The 23888-nt window shown below is 35.4% G+C and overlaps 1 protein-coding gene across 2 annotated transcripts in view; it reads left to right on the top strand.

Annotated features, from left to right (window-relative positions):
• senp7b (SUMO specific peptidase 7b) overlaps positions 1-23888 on the top strand; it is a 61264-nt gene that overhangs the window by 8004 nt on the left and 29372 nt on the right. For both annotated transcript variants that reach the window (XM_056448137.1, XM_056448136.1), the window contains exons 6-10: positions 903-1030; positions 3791-4070; positions 10545-10642; positions 14622-14762; positions 20683-20716. In XM_056448137.1, the coding sequence (XP_056304112.1) occupies positions 903-1030; positions 3791-4070; positions 10545-10642; positions 14622-14762; positions 20683-20716 (681 nt within the window). The remainder of the gene's footprint in view (positions 1-902; positions 1031-3790; positions 4071-10544; positions 10643-14621; positions 14763-20682; positions 20717-23888) is intronic.

Below are 23888 nucleotides of genomic sequence, written 5' to 3'. Positions count from 1 at the left end.
ATAGATAATACTAAATATACGTTTATATAAACATACAAACATTATATTTCAGTAAGTATATATAATTTATGTTTGTATTAATAGATATGCTGTTATCTGTCTATAAAAATGTATCCTATAATACTGCAATGTATTTAAGATTTATTTTTACTTTGCAACCCTTTTAGAACTGTGGTTGTGAGATATGCACACACCCCTCACATTAGATCAGAAAACACACAAATGCACAATAAAAATTAACCATAAATTGAAAACAAAATTGACTTTATACTAAGTCTTGCCAAAACACGAAAATACACCATAGCACGACTACTCCTGCGTAATTCCCAGTTTTTTCCTCTAATGAGTTGGATCGTTAAACTAAATAAGCAGTTAAAGTAAACTGTAAACTTTGGCTGAGATATCTGATGCAGATTATCAAGAAGCTAATGAGGGAAAATGCCCTGGTTTTTTGGCTTTTACTTAGTCTCTGCATCTCGAAGTATCTTTAATGATCCGCTTTTGTGTCTTTCCTCTTTCCCTCCACGGAGCTTCGGGCGTCGTATTTAACATCTCGCAGCTGCCTGACCCTCCTTCACTCCTGCTCTACATAGTATTGGATGCCATCACACTTTTCCTGGCTTCGGATCGCTGATAAATAAACAAATGCTTAACTTTATGGATCTGTTAAAACGGTCTTTCTCTCTGTCTACTTCCCTGTCTCCTGGGATTTCGCCGAGTTCGCCCTGTCGTTTCATGGCTGATGTGACCTCCACCAAAGTCAAGGAATGATGTTTGGTCAATAAGGCCGTTTTATATGTACTTGGGACTGCGTAAAGAGAAAAAAAAACAGTATTCGCTGCTTGTAAAATCCCAGAGCTTTCCCGTTTTCTTCATTAAACCAAGTCGTTTTGTCTTTTTAGGCCTGGATTCTGAGGAATTGGAGGAAGAAGAAACAGAAGAGACACAAGGCCGCTCTCAGGTCAAAGAGACGCAGAGGGTGACCTCTTCAGAACACTGCAAAGTGACATCTGCAGTCTCTGTTTCTAAGGTGAGATGATGTTTATGTCACTTATTAGCTATGTTTCCATCCAAAGATGCCAATTACATTTATGCGCACAACTGGGATTTTGCATTAAATATTTGCAAATAAAGCACTGTTTCCATCCAATGAGTCAAAGAGAATAAAACCGTCACTTCTCGATAAACTGGCGCAAAAATATCAAGAAGAAAAATTTACTTTCCTGGGCTGTTTTTCTTATATACTACCTGACAAAAGTCTCGTCACTAATCCAAATTTTATGAACAACAAGTTATAACTTGACTTCTAGTTGATCATTTGGTATCAGAAGTGGCTTATATGAAAGGCAAAGGCCTCTAGATTACGCTTATTTTACCAAAATAAAATATCATGCCTTGATTTTAAATTTAATTAGGACAGTAAGTCTTGCGTAAGTGTTCTTGGAGGACTCTCAGAGTTTATCATGAAGATTTTGATTTGTCATCAATGCCTCCTCCATCTTACCCATGCTCAATAATGTTCATATCTGGTGACTGGGCTGGTCAATCCTGGAGCTTTTTGATCTTCGATGTGAGATATGTAACACAACTATTACTCTGACGTTAATCTAGCATAATAACCGCAGGGGTCACAATCTAATGGGAAAAAAAATGTATGGCCGATGTTTTTTTTTTTTTTTTTGTAACTTAAATATCAAGTATATATTAAATATATTATAAGTTAAAAACTTTTTATCTTCTGTAGATTATGGGTAAAATATGATAATTCTAAAAGTTTAATAAATGAGATTTTTGGAAATCACCAAATGACCCTGCCTCGCAACTCCTAAGGGGACACCCTAGAAAGACTTAAAAGAGAATATAAAGACTCATAAAATAGGTGACATGCATTTTACGTTATAACTAGGGATGTCCCAATCAGGTTTTTTTGCCCTTGAGTCCGAGTCATTTGCATTTGAGTATCTGCCGATAACGAAACCCAAACCAATACTTTTGTAATACATAAAAAAGAATAAAGAAGAAGAAACAGATCCACAATGTTCCTTATTTTTTATTTATTCACCTTATTTTGACATTCATCAACTCTGTTAACAGAGTGCTTCTGTAAGGTAGCTTGAACAGTCAAGTAATAAAAATAACATAAATTCTTCACTTTTGGATTTCAGTGCCACAGTAAATATATAAAAAAATCTATTATAAAACAAATAGCACCTTAACTTAAAATACCCTGCAGGCAATCCCAAGTTTACATATCTCACAGTTTGCTAAGGCAATGTTATCATCATCAACTTTATAATACATCCAGACCACAGACATACTTGCACTTTCCTCTTTAAACTGCTTCCGTGTTCTACTTTGCTGGCATTTACCCAATAGCGTCTCTGCAACCAAGTGATGTCATGCCACACGCTTTGCTGTTTCTGTGTAAAGTCAAGAAAGAGGTCTAACTCTGTGCCACCACATAACTATAGATGTGTTAAAAAATTATGAGGATATATTTATTCATATATATTCGAGGCCTGATCGGGAGGTAACGTCCGATTCCGATCGAGTCTGAAACCTCGTGATTGGCCTGATTTCCAATCACGTGATCAGATCTAGACATCCCCATTCATAACCTTCCTGGAACATTGACTCATGTTACTTAAAATTCATTTCATGAACTTGTAAATATTCATGAGGCCCATTGGTATGCTGTATGAATAAATATACCCCCAAAAATAACAAATCCTACTATGGCAAAGTGTAGGTTTATAACCAATAATTTTACCACTTATTCTTAAGCTCAATCGTCATATTAGGATTATTGTATTTGATCATACTGAGGTTTGTACTATTATGTTTTATAATTCTAACTATGGCTAATTGTTCTTTCTATGTAATTAGAATGTTATGCTAAAGTTGATTTGTAGCTTTTCTGAAGCATCTGGTCATTCTGTTGAAGTAATATAAACATAATATTCATAAAAAAGAGACTTAATGCCATCTATAGGGATGCAATAATTATAGATTTTGGTTGTATGATTATAGTTTGAGGACTAATCACGGCTTCACGGTTATCATGATTATTATGCATTCATTAATTTCAAAACACTACTAGTTTAGAAAATGACTTGAAAACATCACATAAATGTTATTTGTTGCTGCTCAGTAACCAAATGATAGTAATAATAGCAAAAAACAGTATTAAAAACAATGTTTTTAAATTTTTCAAAAATGTTTTTGGCATTTACAAATAAGTAATCATTTTACACTAAAATAATTGACAGAACAATAAATGAACAAATAAAAATAAGAATAAATGAAAGAATAGTATTTGTGTAATGTAAAACTTTTGTAAGTATTTAATCATGTAAATGTAAGTATTTCCCTGTAGTCAAAGGTTGCTGAACCTCTGTCTGAAAGGCACTTTTGATCAAACATATTACAAAAATGTTTGGTATTTTAATTTTTAGATCAGAGTAGAAATGTGGATATTCCATACAAAGTATGAAGCTGATCGGTCAGTTCTTGTCATGTGACTCGCAGTGTGCTTGCGGCGTTCTTTCAACTAGGTGCGCCTGTAACACAAGGTATGAAGGGCCCTTATTTAATAACTTCAGCCATAGTTAATTAAGTATGCATGCGGATTAGTTTTGTTGCAGCAGTTCTGTTCCATGCAGAAATACAGTGTTGAGAAGCCTTTATGATTAATTAACTGTGACAAATTAAAGCACGGTTAATAGTGAAATCAGTTAATTGTTTCATCTCTAGCCATCTAACGTGTTGGTTTTGTCACTTATGACTCCAGAAAGCAACAAGCAAACACAAGAATGGAACAGAAGAAGCTGTTTCTAAACCGTCCAACCACTCAGGCCTCCATGTTCAGGAAGCTCCAGCCATGCGTCTGAGGACCGCTGAGGAAAAGGCTGCCCCATCTGTGCCTGTTAGAAAAGACCCCCTGACCTCAGAGACTGCAGAGAAGAAGAGCAAAGATCCTTTTGAGTCTTTTTACAGCAGCAAATTGAGAAGGAAGCCTCAGAGTTTCTGCAAGACCTACAAGAGAACCAAGCCCAGCTCCACAGAGCCGAGTACGTGTGACCTTCCTCTTTCTTTTATTCCACATTATTCTTTCCACCAACATCGCTTTGAGGGCAAACCTGCCTTATTTAAACTTTCTTACCCACCAGGGTGCTGGTAGTGCGTTTAACAGCTTTTTGCAGGCCGTGTATGCCAACTTAGGCTGTAAATTCTTAAAAAAAGTGAACATTCTGCCTTTGTCTTTAATGGCAGATATATTTTTAATGCACTTGTTGGCAGAGGCACCAGACCTTGTTCTTGGAAAGGGTCAGGAGGTCAGGATGACTCCATCCAAATAAATGTGAGTGCCTTCGCAAAACTCGTAACCACAGGGTGCTTTCCAGAACTGGGTTTACAATTGCTGTTATGGCCCAAGTCAGAAGAGCCCACCATCACGTCTCCATGATGTTTTAGTCCCTCAATATGGCTGCAAAGTTAAGAACTTTAGGGGGTAGTTTAATAATAATATATCATAATAGAAACTCTTAACATCATAAAAATAACAAGATCTTAGACGTGAACTTCATCAGTACATTGTATTGTACAGTATGTAAAATCATTAACAATTGCTAGTGTTAGGGCTGCACAATAAATCGTTTCAGCATCGATATCGCAATGTGTGTGTCCGCAATAGTCACATTGATCAATACGCAATGTTGTGTTAGGGTTATAGGGTTATATATATTGTACAATTAAGAATACTTAAGTTTTATGGAGTCATTGCAAAATGTAAGCATAACAGAGTGTTTTAAAGGCATTTCAGGAGAGTTTAAAGCATTCAGGCACAATAACGTACAACATTTGTAACTTTCATGAAGAATAATTTTACTGAATTGTTAATACAATGAAAACTGTACAGTGTTATTTTACATTTCTTTGAGGGACTATTTGAGGGACTAAAACATCATGGAGACGTGATGGTGGGCTCTTCTGACGTGGGCCATAACAGCAATTGCACAGCCAGTTCTAGAAAGCACCATGTGGTTACGAGTTTTGCGAGGACACTCACATTTATTTGGATGGAGTCATCCTGGCCTCCTGACCCTTTCCTAGACCAAGGTCAGGTACCTCTGCCAACAAGTGCATTAAAAAAAAATATATGTAAAATAATTTTTCTATTTCATCATTCAATTTCTGTACCTGAGTACTATTGTCACTTCCCAAAAAAACATAAATTGCTGTTTGGGTTAGGGTTTTACTTTGCTCTATTATAATTATTCTAGCTTGCAGCTTGTTTATCTTTTTTTTTATACAAGATTCACACTTAGAATCTATCTAAATTCAAGATTTTTTCCAAATAGACCTATTCCAGCCATCTGTATTCATATCGCTATATATATCGCAGAAAAACTAAATAATGCAATGTGCAATGTTTCCAATATTGCTGTTGTTGTTACAATATATAGTGTTCTTAAGTAGGGGAACAATAGGGGACATTATTATATTTTTGTTTTCACATGATAATTAAAATAAATTACTATAATGAGAAATAAAGATTGAGGGTGAATCTAGAAAAATGTAAACCAAACTCATTTGGAATATGAAATATTCCCCGTTTTAGCAATTTATATCAATTGATAAGTGGAATCTAGATTAAGAAATGCAAATTGAGTTGGAATCCTAAATGAAAGTGAAACTGAATAAATCAAGTAAAAAATAAGTCTTTTCACAATAAACAATATGGTACAGTATGTTTTGTACATCCTTAGATTTTTTTGATCTTCCACCAGTGGGTAAAGTGGAATCTGAATTAAAGTGCACCTATGATGAAAATCTTTTTCAGACAAGCTTTTTGGACAGAACTGTGTGCAGGTATAGTGTGTCCACAGTCATATTGGAGTGATATAAACACAATAAGTCTTTTTTTAAATTTCCTGACGTTAAAATAGGATCCAATACCCTCCCATTTTGCGGCCGATTGCAACGTGACCTAGGAGTGCGGTTTCCCCACCCACCGAATTGATTGGAAGCTTAAATTAACAGCTGCATAACACTACATTTATAAGAGAATAAGCTTCAATCCCCGTTTGTGTATGTTAAATCAGGTTTATTTTGTACATTAACCTACCGAAAATCCATACAGCAGTGTATATTAACTTGTGTCCTGTCACACTTGCCATGCAAAAACAGTGCAAAGTTAAGCGGGCACGCTGTATGTGTGTGTGAACTTTGTAATGACATTGTGTGTGACTCATCATCGCAAAAAGGCTTGAAATAACTCCACAACAAATACATTACTGTAGTACATCTCACAAACGTTACATGAGATCTGCTTCCTTCATGTCTGTCTCTGTTTAGCTGATGCAGCCGGAGATTGAGGTGCACTCTGACAGGCACGTTGGAACAATAGGCACGAGAACTAGCTTATTTGCATTAAATGCACAGGCAACAAAAACAGCTACATTGCGTTCAGAGCAGAAAATTCCAATGTTCTGAAAGGTATAATAAATAAGCTGCTAGATGTTTGAGCTGAAACTTTTCAGACACATACTGGAGACACAAAAGTCTTATCTGAAATCTTGAAAAAAGGGTTAAAATAGGTACCCTTTAAGAAGTGTAAGTTGTATCTGAATGTAAAAACAGAGTGAAACCCAGAGGTATAAAAAACTATTTTCCGTAACCAGTATTGTACTGTATATTGTGCATATCGAAGTAAGATGGTGATCTTCCACCAGTAGACAAAGTGAGGTCTGCATTAAAAAAATGCAAATTAAGTGTGAACATAAAAAAGTCAAACAGAATTAACTCGTGAACCTGTTTTAAAAACACCTTTTGAAATTTACAAATATAAAACCAATATATTTTGCCCCCCTCACTAATAATGTAAACTTCAGGCAGTGGATGAATTGGAATCTGGATTTAGAAATCCAAATTGAGTGTGAATGTAAATGAAGAGTACAACAAAATTAACTGAAATGGATTTTTAAAAAAGCTAATTCTGTGTACCGGTAACCGATATTTTGTTGATATACTGTCTGTCACTAGGGTTGGGTCGATAGATGATGCCATCGCAAATGGCCAGTAGACATCACAATGCTAAGCCGGCATTGCGATCCTCCGCCCCGCCCTCGTCGCTGCAGCAACCCGCTCATGAAAAATACACATTTAGGCCCTGTTTACACTAATATGTCTTAGTTTTAAAATGCCATTTTAGAACGAAAAGATCCATGTCCAAACTGGCGTTTCATTTAGCATTTCTGAAAAGCTCTCCTTCCACACTATACTGCTGAAAACGCACATCACGTGATTACACACACAGGCATGCACTGCAGCATATGCGTACGTCTGAGCTCCAGGCAGTCAGCGGGTGCTTTGAGCACAAAACCCCAGAAAGAAGTGCACGTTGGACAGTTTATCAAGGACGTACTGCTGGATCGTGTCTCACTATAGTTGTTAAATGTGATATTTAATTTATTTTGTCTCTATCTAACAACTCTTCGGTCTTTTGAATCTATCAGGTAATGTGTCACAGCATCAGTACACTGATTCAATCTTTCGCTTTCACGCTTGTACTTAGTAATTTTAGTGAACACCTCAGATACTGTTGCTTGGTTGCTGTTGGTTGTGCACCTTTTTTAACAACCAAGTTTGTTGACGCCATTATAATGACACCGATCACTTATTTATGCCAGAGTCCTGCGGAAAAAGTGATTGACAGGTGGTAATTTGTGTGTAACTTATCTATATTTATTTATGATTTGGTTATGGGTAAAACAAAGACCATGCGCGTCAGATAGTTAAAATATTAGGCTACAAATAATGAATTTGTTATGAATTAATTATTTATTCAATTCAATTCAATTCACCTTTATTTGTGTAGCGCTTATACAATGTCGATTGTGTCAAAGCAGCTTCACATAAAAGGTCATAGTAAATAGGAACAGTGTAGTTCAGTTTGTAGTGTTTAAGTTCGGTTCAGTTTAGCTCAGTTCAGTGTGGTTAATAATCACTACTGAGAGTCCAAACACTGAAGAGCAAATCCAACGATGCGCAGCTCTATAGATCCCGAACCATGCAAGCCAGTGGCGACAGCGGAGAGGAAAAAAACCTTCACTAAATGGTGAAAGTGAAGAAAAAAAACCTTGAGAGAAACCAGGCTCAGTTGGGCACGACCATTTTAATTTCTCCGCTGGCCAAACGTCTTGTGCAGAGCTGCAGTCTCAGCGGCGGAGGCTGGAAGCTGGCCTCAGCGAAGACTCATCTGTCTCTGGAGCGTCACAGGAATCAGTCTCATGTTCTCCACTCCTCCATGACCACCACAGTAGCTGCTCAGGATACGGCCTGGTCCAGGATATGGAAACCTTGGGATCATCTCATCGTTGGTCTTGGATCGGATCAGTGACTCTGCATAGTCTGAGGGCCTCGGGAAGAGTATCCCCAGGTGGAAATGGAGAATAAAGAAAATAATTAGCGTAGCTGCTGTTCATAGTGTATATAAACAAGGTGCAGAAACCTGTGTGGAAGCCCGCTAAGTGGTGCACTGAGTGTATAAATAATTAATTCATCGCCACCTACGACGTCGATGCCATCGTCCATCGCGATGTTTCACATTACAACGGCCACGATGCCAAATTGGTCGACATCACCCAACCCTGTCTGCCGCTATATAAAATCTTTCAAACTGTAAAAAAAAAAAAAAAACGTGTGAATGTAGAATGAAAGTGAATTATGTAAAAAAAAAAAATTAATAAAATGCCAATATACAGTTGAAGTCAGAATTATTAGCCCCCCCTTGAATTTTTTCGTTTTTTAAATATTTTCCAAATGATGTTTAACAGAGCAAGGAAATTTTTACAGTATGTATGATAATATTTTTTCTTCTAGAGAAAGTCTTATTTGTTTTATTTCAGCTAGAATAAAAGCCGTTTTGAATTTTTTTTCAGGTCAAAATTATTAGCCCCTTTAAGCTGTATTTTTTTTCCGATAGTCTACAGAACCAACTATCGTTATACAGTAACTTGTATAGAAGTGTCTTGAAAAATATCTTGTCAAAAATATTATTTACTGTCATCATGGCAAAGATAAAATAAATCAGTTATTAGAGATGAGTTATTAAAACTATTATGTTTAGAAATGTGTTCTCTCCATTAAACAAATTGGGGGAAAAAACAAACATGGCGTCTAATAATTCTGACTTCAACTGTATGTGCATTACAAAGTAAAATAATAATCCTCAACCAGTGCAATAAGTGAAATCCAAAGTGAGAAATGCGGATTCAACATGAACCTGAACCCAGATGAACCCTACAGGTGAAAAATAAGACTTTCCTGAGACATAATCCCATTGTTCTTGGCTGAAGGATGACCTTATAAAGATTAATGTCTTTAAGTGTGTGGAGTGCAGAATAGCAGCATTCACTCTCACAATCTAGATTACTACAATCCTGACCTTAAGGTCTGAGTAAAGCCCATTACACCTCTGTCTGGAAGAGAGGAACGCTGATGAACAATCGGCCTCCTAGTCATCAGCTGGGATGTGCTCATTGTAAACACTTTATTCTCCGTTACTGTTGACATTCATATAGACATAACAATTCACCCCCCGATTATGAATTGCAATCATTAATTATGTAGCTTTGTTGTTTTTAAGTCAAGTGGAAAATCTCCTAAAGTCAAGGAGTTTTTTCGGGCAATGGATTCATTGAAAAGATCTGGCTCAAAAGAATGATTCATTTGAATTTCAGTCCTACAAAGCTCTCGTGTAGCTTCAGATACGAGTTTTTATTATGTTTTTCTTCCTTTTTCCATCTTTAAAAGGTTCAGTTGGTAATTTTTTCCTCTGGTGATGACCTGACAAGAGGATCTGACCAGATTGATTTGAATAGCTAACAAATGTCTTCTTAGTTTGCAAATGTGTCCAATTCAAACCATTTTTTAATGTAGCAAAAACAGATGGAGAGCATTGAATTTGTTATTGTTTTCTGATGGATTGGTAGACAGGAAGAGGAAGGGGAAGGAGGTGAAGGATGAAAAAAAAGGAGAGAGAGAGAGGATTACCCATGTCCTTGCTTCTCTCCCAAAGCCCATTATGGGAACCAGCCAAAGAGAAGCGTCTGCTGAAGAGGAGGAAAAAAGATCTAAATTAAAACTTATCAAGCACCAAATGAGAATTTATTAGAAACATTGTAAGAACGCAACGTTGAAACCATCATTTGACCCAAGTCGATGTTAATCATGAGAACTTTTCAAGTGCATATACAAACTGTTTACTGAAACAAACATCTGTCAAGACTCGCGTTTACCTCATTGGAAAATGTAGCATCAGAGGTTTATCTAGGAGGCCTGATGTTTGTTTTGTTTTGTTTTCCTTTTAGAACATTTAGATGTGCAGAAATCTGGAATATATTTCATTCAGTCCTAATTTAATATAAAATTGCTGATTCCCACTTTTAAGAACATCTGAGAATTTGTGCAGAGGAATTTTATCAAGCATTTCTGGTTCTTGCTTCTAATTGGTCTATATGATCTGTCTCTGTGTCCTACAGTCGTCCTGTCCAGCGATGATGAAGGAGCCAATGAGGTAAATGACGTGTCTGGAGGTCTGCAAGAGCAGCGGATCTCTGAGGGGATCAGAGACACTCAGGTAACAGATAAAGGGATAAAGATTTAAAGGGGCTGCATTTAGGATTCAGAAACCTTATTTTCAGAGACACCGGTGGCTGTTAAGTGAACTGCAGCTGGCAACTTTTTAATCGTGTGAACACTTGTGCACATGTAACATTACAGTAGACTGAACATGACCTTAAGACTCTTGATATAATGACAAAGAATTTAAAAACCTTGTTGTTAGTGACACCGGGGGCCATTAGCGACACTGGTGGCCATTAAGTGAACTGCAGCTAGGAACTTTTTGATCGCGTTCACACTCGTGCACACGTAACATTACAATAGACTAAACGTGACCTTAAGACTCTGATGTAATGACAATGAATTCAGAAACCTTGTTGTTAGCGACACCAGTGGCCATTACGTGAACTGCAGCTAGGAGCTTTTTGATCGCGTTCACACTCGTGGACACGTAACATTACAATAGACTAAACGTGACCTTAAGACTCAGATGTAATGACAAAGAAGTCAGAAACCTTGTTGTTAGCGACACCAGTGATCGTTAAGTGAACTGCAGCAAGCCACTTTTTAATTGTGTGAACACTTATGCACATGTAACATTAAAGTAGATTGAACGTGACCTTAAGACTCTGATGTAATGACAATGAATTCAGAAACCTTGTTGTTAGCAACACTGGCGGCCGTTAAGTGAACTGCAACTGCAACTTTTTGAACTTGTGCACACTCATACACATGTAACATTACAATAGACTGAACATAACCTTAAGACTCTGATGTAATGACAAAGAATTCAGAAACCTTGTTAGCGACACTGGGGCCATTAGCAACACCAGTGGCCGTTAAGTGAACTGCAGCTAGGAACTTTTTGAACGTGTTCACACTCGTGCACACGTAACGTTGCAGTAGACTAAACGTGACCTTAAGACTCCGATGTAATGACAAAGAAGTCAGAAACCTTGTTGTTAGCGACACCAGTGATCGTTAAGTGAACTGCAGCAAGCCACTTTTTAATGGTGTGTGCACATGTAACATTACAGTAGACTGAACGTGACCTTAAGACTCTGATGTAATATGATGTAATGCAGCTAGCAACTTTTTGATCCTCTATCATTTGTTTTTTAACCTCTATCATTTTAGTTTCTGTTTTAGTTTAGTTTATTTCATCTGAGGCTGTCTCTCTGCAATGCTTAAATATATTGACACCAAACTGTAAGTTCTTCATTGTCACCTAACACTGACCACGACACATCAGATTTGAAACTCTGCCACGGATTGGTCGAAAGGTAGAATCCAATAATTAATTTATATGTTAATTGTTTTCATGATTTTTCTGATATTATAAGTGAAACATCCTTCAAATGTATTCAAAAAGTCATTGTTTCACTTGATCCGATTCTCCTTACTAACCTTGTTGGTTTTGGCCTCTGGACTGCTTTGCTAATTCTGCCTCTGCACTGCTTTTCTAATTCTGCCTCTGGACTGCTTTGCTAATTCTGCCTCTGCACTGCTTTTCTAATTCTGCCTCTGGACTGCTTTGCTAATTCTGCCCCTGCACTGCTTTTCTAATTCTGCCTCTGGACTGCTTTGCTAATTCTGCCTCTGCACTGCTTTTCTAATTCTGCCTCTGGACTGCTTTGCTAATTCTGCCCCTGCACTGCTTTTCTAATTCTGCCTCTGGACTGCTTTGCTAATTCTGCCTCTGCACTGCTTTTCTAATTCTGCCTCTGGACTGCTTTGCTCATTATGGCTCTGAACTGCTTGGCCCCTTAATTGCTGCTTGCAGCTATATTTACTGCTTTAGTTCATTTTGTTATTGAGAGGAAAATGCTTTACCTATATTTGCATATTCATGTAAACGTTGCTCTTAGTCTTAGCATTGTGGACGGCATCTAAATATTTGCTAACATTAAACCCCTGCTCAGGTATTTCAAACTTCATTTTTACTTTTTTTTTTTAAAGAATAGAGATTAAGATTCAATGGCTTTGAGTCTTAAATACCCCTTTTTTATATCATAAATAGCTTTTTCTGAGAAAAGAAAAGAACTTCATTATTCACTGATAGTATTTGCTCCAGTCTGGATCATTAACAGAGCAAGTTTACTTAGAATAGTTTTGCGAACTAAATCAGCTGATTCATTGAAAAGAGCTGGCTTGACAAATGATTCATTTAACTCTTATGGCTACTTTTAGAGTCTTTTTCCATCTTCAAAAGTTTCATTTCCCATTCATTATCATTTTTTCCCCACTATAGCATTTATCTGACAGAGGATTTGAATGAATTGATTCAAAGTACAGCTAACAAATGTCTACTCAGTTTGCGCAAACCTGTCCGATCCGCCCTCTTGGACCATTTTCAATGCAGCCAAAATGGCTTTAAATGTGTTATTGTTTTCTGATAGATTAGTAGACGTTTATTTTATGAATCATTCATTTATAAATCAAACCCAGACGAATTTCAAACAAAAGCCAGTTTTTGGTTGCATTTATTACTAAAGGGAAAACAGTTGAAATATCTACCAGTCAAACACCAGCAAAATAATAAGTGGAAAAATATACATATTTACATTTTCCGTGAGTTGATATAAAGCTATAACACAGATGAATTTTTTTTTTATAATGGTGAGCATTAATTTTTTATTTTCTTAAAAAGAAACCAAAAACTTTAACTTGTTATAAACTTCAATTATTTGATTGACAGGCTTAAATATGAATTAAAGACATAACATGATTTTTTAGGTATCTTTATATTTAAAATAAAATGGCAAATCACTAGTAAAGGTTTATGGCATTGACATTTTCCATTTTTGCTTTTCACTTTCAGCTTTAGTTTCTTAACATATTAATATAATGTGTTTTCTGAATTTACCAAAAAATCAGTGGCTACGGTTTTATGTTTTGTTTGTCATTTAACAACATTTACTAAGACATTTATTTATTTATTTATTTATATTTATTTATTTATTTATTTATTTTATTTAGTTTTATTTGATTTATTTGTTTATATTTATTTATTTATTTATTTTTAATGTTAATTTATTTATTTTGTGATGGCAAAATTTATTTACATAAGTTACATTTGCTGTTTTGATTAATCTTTTTTATGAAATGTCTTATGAAATTTTATATTTCAGGGCTAGAAAGCTCGAACTTAAAGTATTTCTCTCAGAAAACACATCTTTGCTGATTTAAAGTAATACCTAATTGCTTAAAAATCTTAACAACAGTAAACCTTTGATCAGTAGTGTGTGTATTAACACTTATTCTAAACCATGAAAGCTCCTCAATTAGTTAAAACCGAGCCTTCGATCTTTAGACAAAGCTTTTACTGTTAGTCCTCAAGAATCAGCCTCATAACTCTTCACTTAAAGAAGCTTTTAAACAGCCACAGAACCAGGCTAAACAAATGTTAACTCATTTCAGCTTATCTTCATCTACATCTGTCTTTTGATGTCTACATGTGTTCAGTATGTTTGCGGCGTTTTGAGTTCGCCCTTGTTTACTATGACGACTCAAAGTCCATTCCGTTGTCAATATCAGTAGTGTTGTTTGTCCAAGCTGAACACGTTTTTAGTTTGCGTTGTTTTTTCATGACTGATGAACAAATCTGTTATGGCACTTTAGTATGAGAGACATGTAGGTTTGAACACAATGTTTTGATCACAGGATGTTTGAGGCTGATTTTACAGCAATGCGGCTCAGGTGTTTGTCAGTTTCGCTTGGTGTTTTCACTTTTCACTTTGACATGCAAGAGAAATGAGAAACACATCTGAAGTGAGGGAACGGCCGCTGTGTTTTTCATTTAAGTGTTTGAAAAAAATCAATTTTGTTTATTTTCATTACGTCCGAGGAAAATGATGACAACAAGTTCAGATGACTGTAAGCCACACTATAGAAATCTGCACAATTGAGTGCAGTTTTATTCATTTTTAGTAAATCTATGAAGTCTTGAGGTTATTTTTTAATCTCTGATTTGTTTCTGTTTCTTTACCCTTCAGACAGGGAACCAAAAGAGCCCAAAGACAAACGCAGGAGGTGAAAGATCAACGACCAAAGTAGAAGTGCCTTCCATCATGGAGCTGGAGTTCAGCAGACTCCATTACGACACAATCCAGGCCCAAGCCAACGGAACAATTGTGGTGAGCGAAACTTATGCCCGATAATAGTAAGTGGGCTTCACAAACCACCTGTAGAAAACACACTCTTTCATCTCTCTGATGCTTTACCCAACACTTGCACCAGTTTTTGCACATTTGCACCAGACATGTCACTTTCTTACAATCACTCCATATTTTAAATACAACAACATTGTCCGTTTATAAAGTGTGCTTCACACAGGTTAGTGGGCTTGACAAACCACCTGTAGAAAACGCACTCTTTCATCTCCCTGTCACTTTAACCAACACTTGCACCAGTTTTTGCATATTTGCGCTAGACACTTTCTTAAAATTACTCCATATCTCTAACCCCCTGAATAGCATTCATATTCGAAAAACACTAGATTTGACAACCTGTTGTTTTTTTCAGTTTTGTTTGTTTTTGTTTTGAAGCCCTTCCCCTTCACACTCCGTTTCAAGGGCCAAGGAGAAGGGGTAGGGGTACAAAAATAGAATTGGGATTGGGTCTAACTTTAATTAGGCTATATTTTAGCTCCAAGTTTTGAGCAAGGCAAAGTTGCTTGAGTCTATGTTCTGAGTCCTGCGACATTTGAATCACATCCAGATAAACTAGCCTAAATCTGAGGTAACAAATAAATCAAAAGCCATGCTGCTTTACTGAATGAATAACTTTATATACCGAGAACACACATTTAGGCCCAATCCCAATTCTATTTTTGTACCCCTTGCCCTTCCCCTTGGCTCTTGAAACGGAGTGTGACGGGGAAGGGCTTCAAAATTTACCCCTAAGAAATGGGACAGCACTACAGCACCTGCACACGTCATCATCATATGTCATCGCGATCTCTTGCTTCATATGAGATTGATGTAGTTATTCCAGTTGCTTTGTTTTTTGATTATTTATCTTCAGGAAATCCCTGAAGTCACTGCATATATCATGTTATCAATAAATGTATAACAGAAAGTACGTTAGCACCATTGTTATTGTTTACATCCCTTAAAATAGTCTATAGCAGTGGCAATAAGATCGTAACTTCACTGTGCTTTTACACTGTGGCTATATTTATCTGTGTAAACACACAAAAAATAACATTAACACTAGCAGACCATGTAAAAAGCTCATTCCCAGCCATCAGATTTTTCAGACAGGGTATTCGAGTGTCAGAATGTTGTGGGACTGCTGTACAGGAGTTATTATTAGGGATTTTAGACAGCAAAATAGCGTTTTTTTTTTTTTTTAAAGCATGACGGTAAAACATGAATGCGGTTATGAATGTGTTAAAACATGTGCTTGTTTGTTGTAAAAATTCGTAATAATGACAAAAAATACTAATTTGTGCATCTTCCTTCTTCTGGATGCATGGCTGGTGTATTCTGGGAAATTTTCTTAACCCTTGGTTTCGAGTGTGGTGCTGAAAAATCCGTTTGAAGGTCTTTCTACCCCTTTCCCTTAGCCCTTCAAGCTAAAGAGAATTGGGACACCCCTAAGGGGAAGGGCTATGGGGTAGAATTGGGATTGGGCCTTAACACATTTGTGATAATTATTTTTTCCAATGATGCAGCATGGGGAGATTCCTGAGTTTGCAGCAACTGAAATGCACACAACAGCACCAGTCTGCAAAAGCGATTCTCTAGCATGTATCTGTTACGCAAGTGCCACGCGCCTCTTTCTCTGGCTCTGTGCCAAAGTGAGTCCATTTTTAGCATGTGATGACACAATGAACTAAGGTTAACATTCTACGCACCCCAATATGATCGTACGGAACAGCCGGTGCTGATCACATCAGTGTAATCGTACACGTCAAAGGGTTAAAAGTGTGTTTTTTTTTCCTTTTCTTTCATTATTCAGTATTTCTCCACGTACCACTAGAAGGAAGTGGTACATGTACCAGAGTTTGAGAACCACTGCTATAGACCATTTTGAGGGATGTAAACAATAACAATGGTCCTAACGTACTTTCTGTTTTACATTTTTATTTTTCCTAGTTTTTAAGAAACCAAATAGATCTATATATTGATAAATAATGTTATGATCGCTGTTATAATGCTACGTTATGATTGAATAGACGCTTATTAATCGACGTGATGCATTAGTTTGACAACAAGCAGGAAATGTTCCTTGACCAATGACATCACGATATTGAAATGATCTATACCATACTATACTATACCACACTATACTATACTATACTATACTATACTATACTATACTATACTATACTATACTATACTATACTATACTATACTATACTCTAGCAAATAGCATCTGATATGTTATTATGAAGTATGTATTTATAAATATGTCATTGGCCACATTTGTAAAGCACTTCAAAAATTAATGTTAAATTAATGTTCATCTCTCAGAAAATGAAAAATAAGTATTAGGTTATAGTTTAATAGCTATACAGGGTCATTGAATTACTATTAGTGGACACCTCAGGTGTGCATAATTTTCTACCAATTCAGTGGACAGGTTTGAATCATTGCCCTTAAACCACAGTTGCCACACCTAAAAATAAAGTTCAGATGCTTTATTTTAAGACACTTATCAGGTTTTTGACCTTAAACTGCTTCATTGTGAGACTAGTTTCCTGCATATCTCATCCCAAGCTGTGTTTTTAGTTTTGGTATGATTTTTAAGATGAGAGAACCAAAATCATTCAGCGTAGTGATATGAAACTATAATGCTGTCAAAACCTGTCTGAAACTACTACTTGCTTAGATAATTCATTAGCTAATAAGAATCAAGCATTCAACAGCCCCCGTATAGTATCAATTTTAGATATGCATTAGTAAATGTTGAACTATGATTTAATAAATGCTACAAGTATCTAACAGAACCTAAAGTGTGACCAAAGTTTCAACCTTTAACACCTTTTTACTGATTTCCTCATATTGCATCAGGCCTCTCAGTTTGATCCTCCAGATCTGATTCCAACACATGTCTTCAGTTCGGCCAATCACGCAGTTCGATTTTTGCTTGTTGTTTGTTTAATGAAGGACATCTGTTATTCTAGTATTTTAATTGGCCGTTCCTGCTACAAACCACAAAACAACAGCTCGCCGACACAGGGCTGCAGATGCCATTAAGAGACCCGAAAACGTTCCTTGCCAGAAAATTCCACAGGTTTAAACCTGAAACGCTACAAAAGTCCTTGTTTATTAGCATTACACCAGCGGCTGTAAGCTAAAGCAGCCTGACAGAGCAGTGCAGCACATCACTGTTTGTCTAGTACTGCTTCAAAACACACCACACTGTTATTACCAACTCTTCTTTTACAAGGCATTTAGTGATAGTTGTGCTTTAGGATGTGTTTAATGAGTGTGGGCTGTTTGTAGTCTGGAGAGACGTGTGCGTATCGTGTGGATGTGCTCAGCAGGTTAGCATCTGTTACAAAACATTATTAGCTGATTATTTAAACATCGTGATGCCTCACAAATAAAGGATTTCGAAATCAAGTGAGCTGTAAAGGCTTTAGGCAAAATATATAGAAATACACAGCCAGTGTTAAAATGTATGGGTAATATATGAACACAGAGAGACATTAGATTCATTGATTAAAATATTTTATGTATTACATTTAGAATCTTTATAGATTTTTTATGGGAAAAATTTATGGAAACTTTTTTTCTTGGATAAGTTTTATGAAAAAAAAAGGTTTTTTAAAACGAGTGAAGGGATTTTTAGATTAAGAAATTTATATTAGGGCTTAAAATTATCAAGATATAATGTTTCATATCATTCAGTATCAATAATTATTGAATATTTTTTAACAATCCATTTAGGAATATTAGAATTTTTTATTTTTAGAATACTTTATTTTAAATTACCAACATTACTAAGATTTTAATTGTCAAAAAAAAAAAAATCTAATCTCTTATGCCTTATAATAAAATAAACATGTGTTTAAAGGACTTTAAACTTGATAATAAAATGTTACAAAGTGCGTGCAATGGTAAACTGTAAACGCTGAACAATCAAAGCAAACATCAACGTATGTAAGGTGTCAAAAACAATGATACAGTAAACCTCAAACTTTTTATCCAAAACAAATTATGATAATCAAATCTGAGATTTTAAGTTAAGGAACCAACCATCATTATTCAAACACATATTGCAACATTACAAATTGTGAAGTTGAATGACTATATTACCCCATATGCTAAAAATGTTTTTAGATGGGGAGCTAGTGGCTGGGATGCACAAGAAAAGAAACCAAAAAGCCACTGTGGCGACATCCTTACTTAGCCACGGCACTCATTTTCACGTGAGTTATTCTGATCTGAGGTGGCGATGACGAAACCCAAAACTCGCAAGTGAAAAGCGCGAGCTTGTGGATTCCTTCACCATTTTCAACACGATTGCGGTCCTCTTGCGTCTTTCACAACTAGGCGACCATCAATCGTTGGTTTTTCAAAGGATGACAAACAAATAAACCATAGATGCAGTTTCGATACAAGTTTTACCTATTGACAAAAGTTAAAAGCACTGCAGTGTTTGGATGCACTATGTTTGTCTGAGGTAATTAGTCTGCAGATTAGTTAGTTCTACTTGCATGAATCACAGTGCGGGCACAGCATTCTAGAAAGTTGAGATGTTTTTAACTAGATGTAAGTGACCTGGAAAATGCGAGCGCGTCACTTGTGCGTCACTTCCATACAATGTGCGTGCCGCTTCCTATTTTCCCTCGATTGGAAATAACAAACTTACACCCTAAGCTTATTGCCAATCCTTCCAAGGAACTCAGCAGCCATATTTTAATAAAACTATAACCTTCATACCGAAACTTCATACCAAACTATTTTTTTTATCGGTATTGACTATGGTGTTCTGTCAATAAATATCGATATCGTTTTTATCGCCCAGCCCTAATTTATATATAATAATTATTACAGCAAAAGTTATTATATTAAATGAAGATAATGGATGTCACATCCTTATAAAATATTAATTTGCAAAATATGTATATATAATGTAGGACTTGCCGATTAATCGAAAAATAATCAAAATCGGCATTAGGAACCTATAATCAATCAAAATTTTCCAGGTCAAGTCCTTCGTGCGGTTGCATACTTTTGTAAGTACATTACATGTGAGCATATTTTTGCACAATACTTATCAGTGAACTATGAGGGCAAAAAATTAAATAAATAAACAAAATAATCGTTCATTAATGTATTCATTAATCGTTCGCTCGCTCAGTCGTTCGTTCGTTCGTTCATTCGCTTGCTCATTCGCTCATTTGTTCGGTCGGTCGTTCGTTCGCTTGTTCGCTCGTTCAGTAGTAGTAATTTTTTTTACATTTTAAATTCCATACAAATTCTAATTAATGATTTACTTACAACGTCATTTACTGAATGTGTATATGAAATATATACTTTAAATCATGTACTGAATTTATTAATATTGTTTACAATAATTTTAGCAACACAAACAAATCAAGCCGTAAATATAATATTTCAATACTGACACATATGAACGGCACAACTGTTAATAAAGAAAATGAATACTTTGTTACACATCTGCATTATATAATAAGCTATACATATTAAACATGTCATATATTCTACATATTCGCTGTCTCTCTAGAGTGTGAAAAATCAGTCTGTTATGAGTTTGGTTTGGTTTGTTTCTCTGTAAGTTCTGCCAGTGTAAGCAGAGAGGAAGCCCAGGTTTGGAACAGAGAGAAAGTGTCAAGCGTTTGTTATCTTTATCGGAACGAGTAAAGGAACATCTTCTATTCGGGTTCAGGTTTATCGACCAGTGTTTTATGTGACTGTTCTGTTGTGCTGCTCCATCTGTGGCAGAAAAACAGCAGAATGAATCTTTTATATTTTCAGTCTTTGTAGTCTGCAGTTTAAGAGGCCGCCAGCTCTTTGTTATTCATCCCTGTTTGACTTTTCTCTTAATGCAATGTTTTTCCCTCTCTGTCTTTTATAGATCACAGATGAAGGCATCTCGGTACCACTGAAAGGTATTTACAAGTTATAAAGTTATAATGTGCTTTTTTATCTTTTCATTAAACACATTTTGGAGACTGAGAAATCAGGAAAGATAATGAAGGACATCTGATCATTAAAGTGGACCATTAGATTAATTGTTGTGTCATCTAAGGTTTTGCTTTGAGTGAGGTTAAGCTTTAAAATATATATTTTAAATAAATGAAACATTTATATCAATGTAAATAATGTAGTCATTGTATATCTTAAAGTTATTAGTAATATATTTTGAAAGTATTAAATCTTTTTAACAGAATATTCTAGTGCTGCACAATATATCGTTTCATCATTGATATCGCAATGTGCGCATCCGCAATAGTCACATCGCAAAGATATGCAATCTTGAGTCTGAATTATAGTTGAGCATGAGCTACAGTTGTATTTAATCACTGTACTTGTATGGAATTTATATAATTTATGCAAAAAAAAATTCTACTTAGAATTTTTGTCTTATCCAAATATCTCCCAAGTTTTCAATGCAAAAACGTTTACTTTCACCCACTGGCAGATTCTGACGGTCAAAACAAAACAATATTTTAACTTGCTCTAACAATTTTTTGATATTTGGACTAGTAACAAGACCAAACAATGTAAGAAAAGCATTTTTTTCTATTGTGGCTATTCAATTTCTGTACTTGAATACTGTTAAGGCTGATTTATACTTCTGCGTCAAGCGCGCATGTATGGTCCGGTGCAGTCGCATACCTCTCGCCGTGGCCATCGCTGATGCGTACCTATGAAAAAATATAACTACACATCGCATTGACGCATAGTGCAAGCTCTGTGATCGGTTGGCTTTGTAGCGGTGACGAGTGTGTGCGGGGATGAGAGTTGTGAGCCAGTTGGAATGAGTGTTTACACGTGTTGAGTCCAGATGGAAACTTTTGTTTTGTGTTTACCTTATGAATAAAGTTGTTGCACATCTGCCAATTCCCGCCTCTGAATGAATGAGTTTTAGCTACTTAAGGTAGCGGTCAGAAAAACAAAACACCAGCGAAGAAACTCGACACTGCCAGCTAGCGTTTCGGAACTGTTATTGCAGAGCAACAGAAACAGCACGCAGAAGTATAAATGCACGTATAAATTGCAACCTGCAAGGCATGCGCCATGGGTCATGCTGATCACTCAACGCAGAAGTGTAAATCAGGCTTTAGACTCCCCAGAAAATTATCAAACAGTGCTATTCAAACTATCTTTTGAATAAACGGTATTCATATCACAATATTTATTGCAGAAAAATAAAATATCGCAATATCAGATTTTTCCAATATCATGCAGCTCTAGAATATTATATTAAATAATTATACTTGTTTAATAATACAAAATTATTTATTATTTATTTAATAACTATTATATTTAGATCTGATTATACAAGATTATTATTGTGAATATTACAATTTAATATAGTTTAATATTCATTTACAATATACACAACATTATTTTGTGCTTTTTATATTATTATCTATCCTATCTATCTATCTATCTATCTATCTATCTATCTATCTATCTATCTATCTATCTATCTATCTATCTATCTATCTATCTATCTATCTATCTATCTATCTATCTATCTATCTATATAGATTTTTATAAGAAAAATAACTGTTGGTATATAAAATTTTTAAAAATATATATATTGATACTTTTATGTTTAATAATAATCATGCATTTAATTTGAATATATTATATATTCAAATGAATTATACTAATAAAATAAATATTGAAAGACTTTATTTAGTGATTTATGTTTTAATATGTAACAATTTATATTTGTAAAATGTTTAAAGCAATACTAAATAAGGATAATAATTCTACTACTACTATCACTACTACTACTACTAATAAATGTATAATATATAATTGTATCATATATTATAATATATGATATAATAGACTTTTTAATTATATAATATATATTAGTATACAATGACTTTAAGAATTTATTAAAGTTTGTGTAGCAAAATATATTTCAAAAATATTGAATTACTATACAATACAAAAAAATAAAGTTAATGTAATATTAATAAATAATTATTCATATTTTAATATTTTACTATCATTTAATCATATATTTATATTGAAGTATTTAGCTTTTAAACATCATGTTTGTAAGACCACTAACATGTTTAAGGCTATAGTGATCATAAATATTATTATTATTATTATTTTATCAATCAAAATGCAATTTCATTTAATGTGTGGACTTTTTAAACAGTTATTTATGCACATATTTGTCCTATTTCCAATTTACAAAGTTTACATTTACACATTTGTAAGAGGCTTTGGAACATGATTTACTGTCTATGCAATGTGCACCTTCTGTGAACATATGTTTTTTGGGGGGGAAATAATCCATGATTGGTTTTATAATGCAGTGGGCAATTTGGTTGTCTTCTCTTTGTGAGGTTTGTCAACAAGTTACTGGATGTTATGGTATTAACATACAGGAATTACCCTTAGCGTGTATGTATGTGTGTGCGTGCATGCCTGTGTGTGACCATTAAAGGATTAATTTATCCAGTCTGGTGCTCATGCTGAGCGCGTTGGAATCTAGACTCATTAAAACAAGTGTTTCATATTATAACATGCAACACAAACCTGTTAGCATGGAGAAAACCAATTTAGAGTAGAACTAATTTAAAATTTGGACTCCCATTAAGCATTTCTAATCATAACATGCAAAGACTCCATTGAAAGCCATGATCTGCTGAGGTGCTTCCCTGTGTGGTGAAGAAGTGTAATCACACCCGATTAGCTCACTGGATGGGACGTCCGGCAGCCTGTAGAATATTTTGACCCTTCACCCTGTTTTGTCCCAGGTGAGAGCTCTCCTCAACTGTCTGTGACCCTCTGTCTCTCGGTTTCACCGTTAAGACGGCTCAGATTAAGGCTCTATTTATGTGTATGAGACGAAGGAAGAGCAGAGAACTTGTTTGCGTGACTTACTGAATGTGTTCAATAGAGCACCTGTGTGTGTATATAAGATGCTTATGAGGGTTTCAGACAAGCACCTCTCTATTCTTAGCTTTCTAGGGTCTTTGTGCGTAGGCTAGACAATTGAAAGACAATAAAGCAAACCATTCGAACAAGGCCTTCCTTTTTTAAAAGCCAAAGAGAGCCTTTCATCAAGCCCCTGTCACAGGATTG

This window comes from Danio aesculapii, chromosome 22 (assembly GCF_903798145.1).
Source record: "Danio aesculapii chromosome 22, fDanAes4.1, whole genome shotgun sequence".
NCBI lineage: Eukaryota > Metazoa > Chordata > Actinopteri > Cypriniformes > Danionidae > Danio > Danio aesculapii.
The sequence above is the reverse complement of the archived record's forward strand: the minus strand, read 5'-3'. Positions and strand labels throughout refer to the sequence as shown.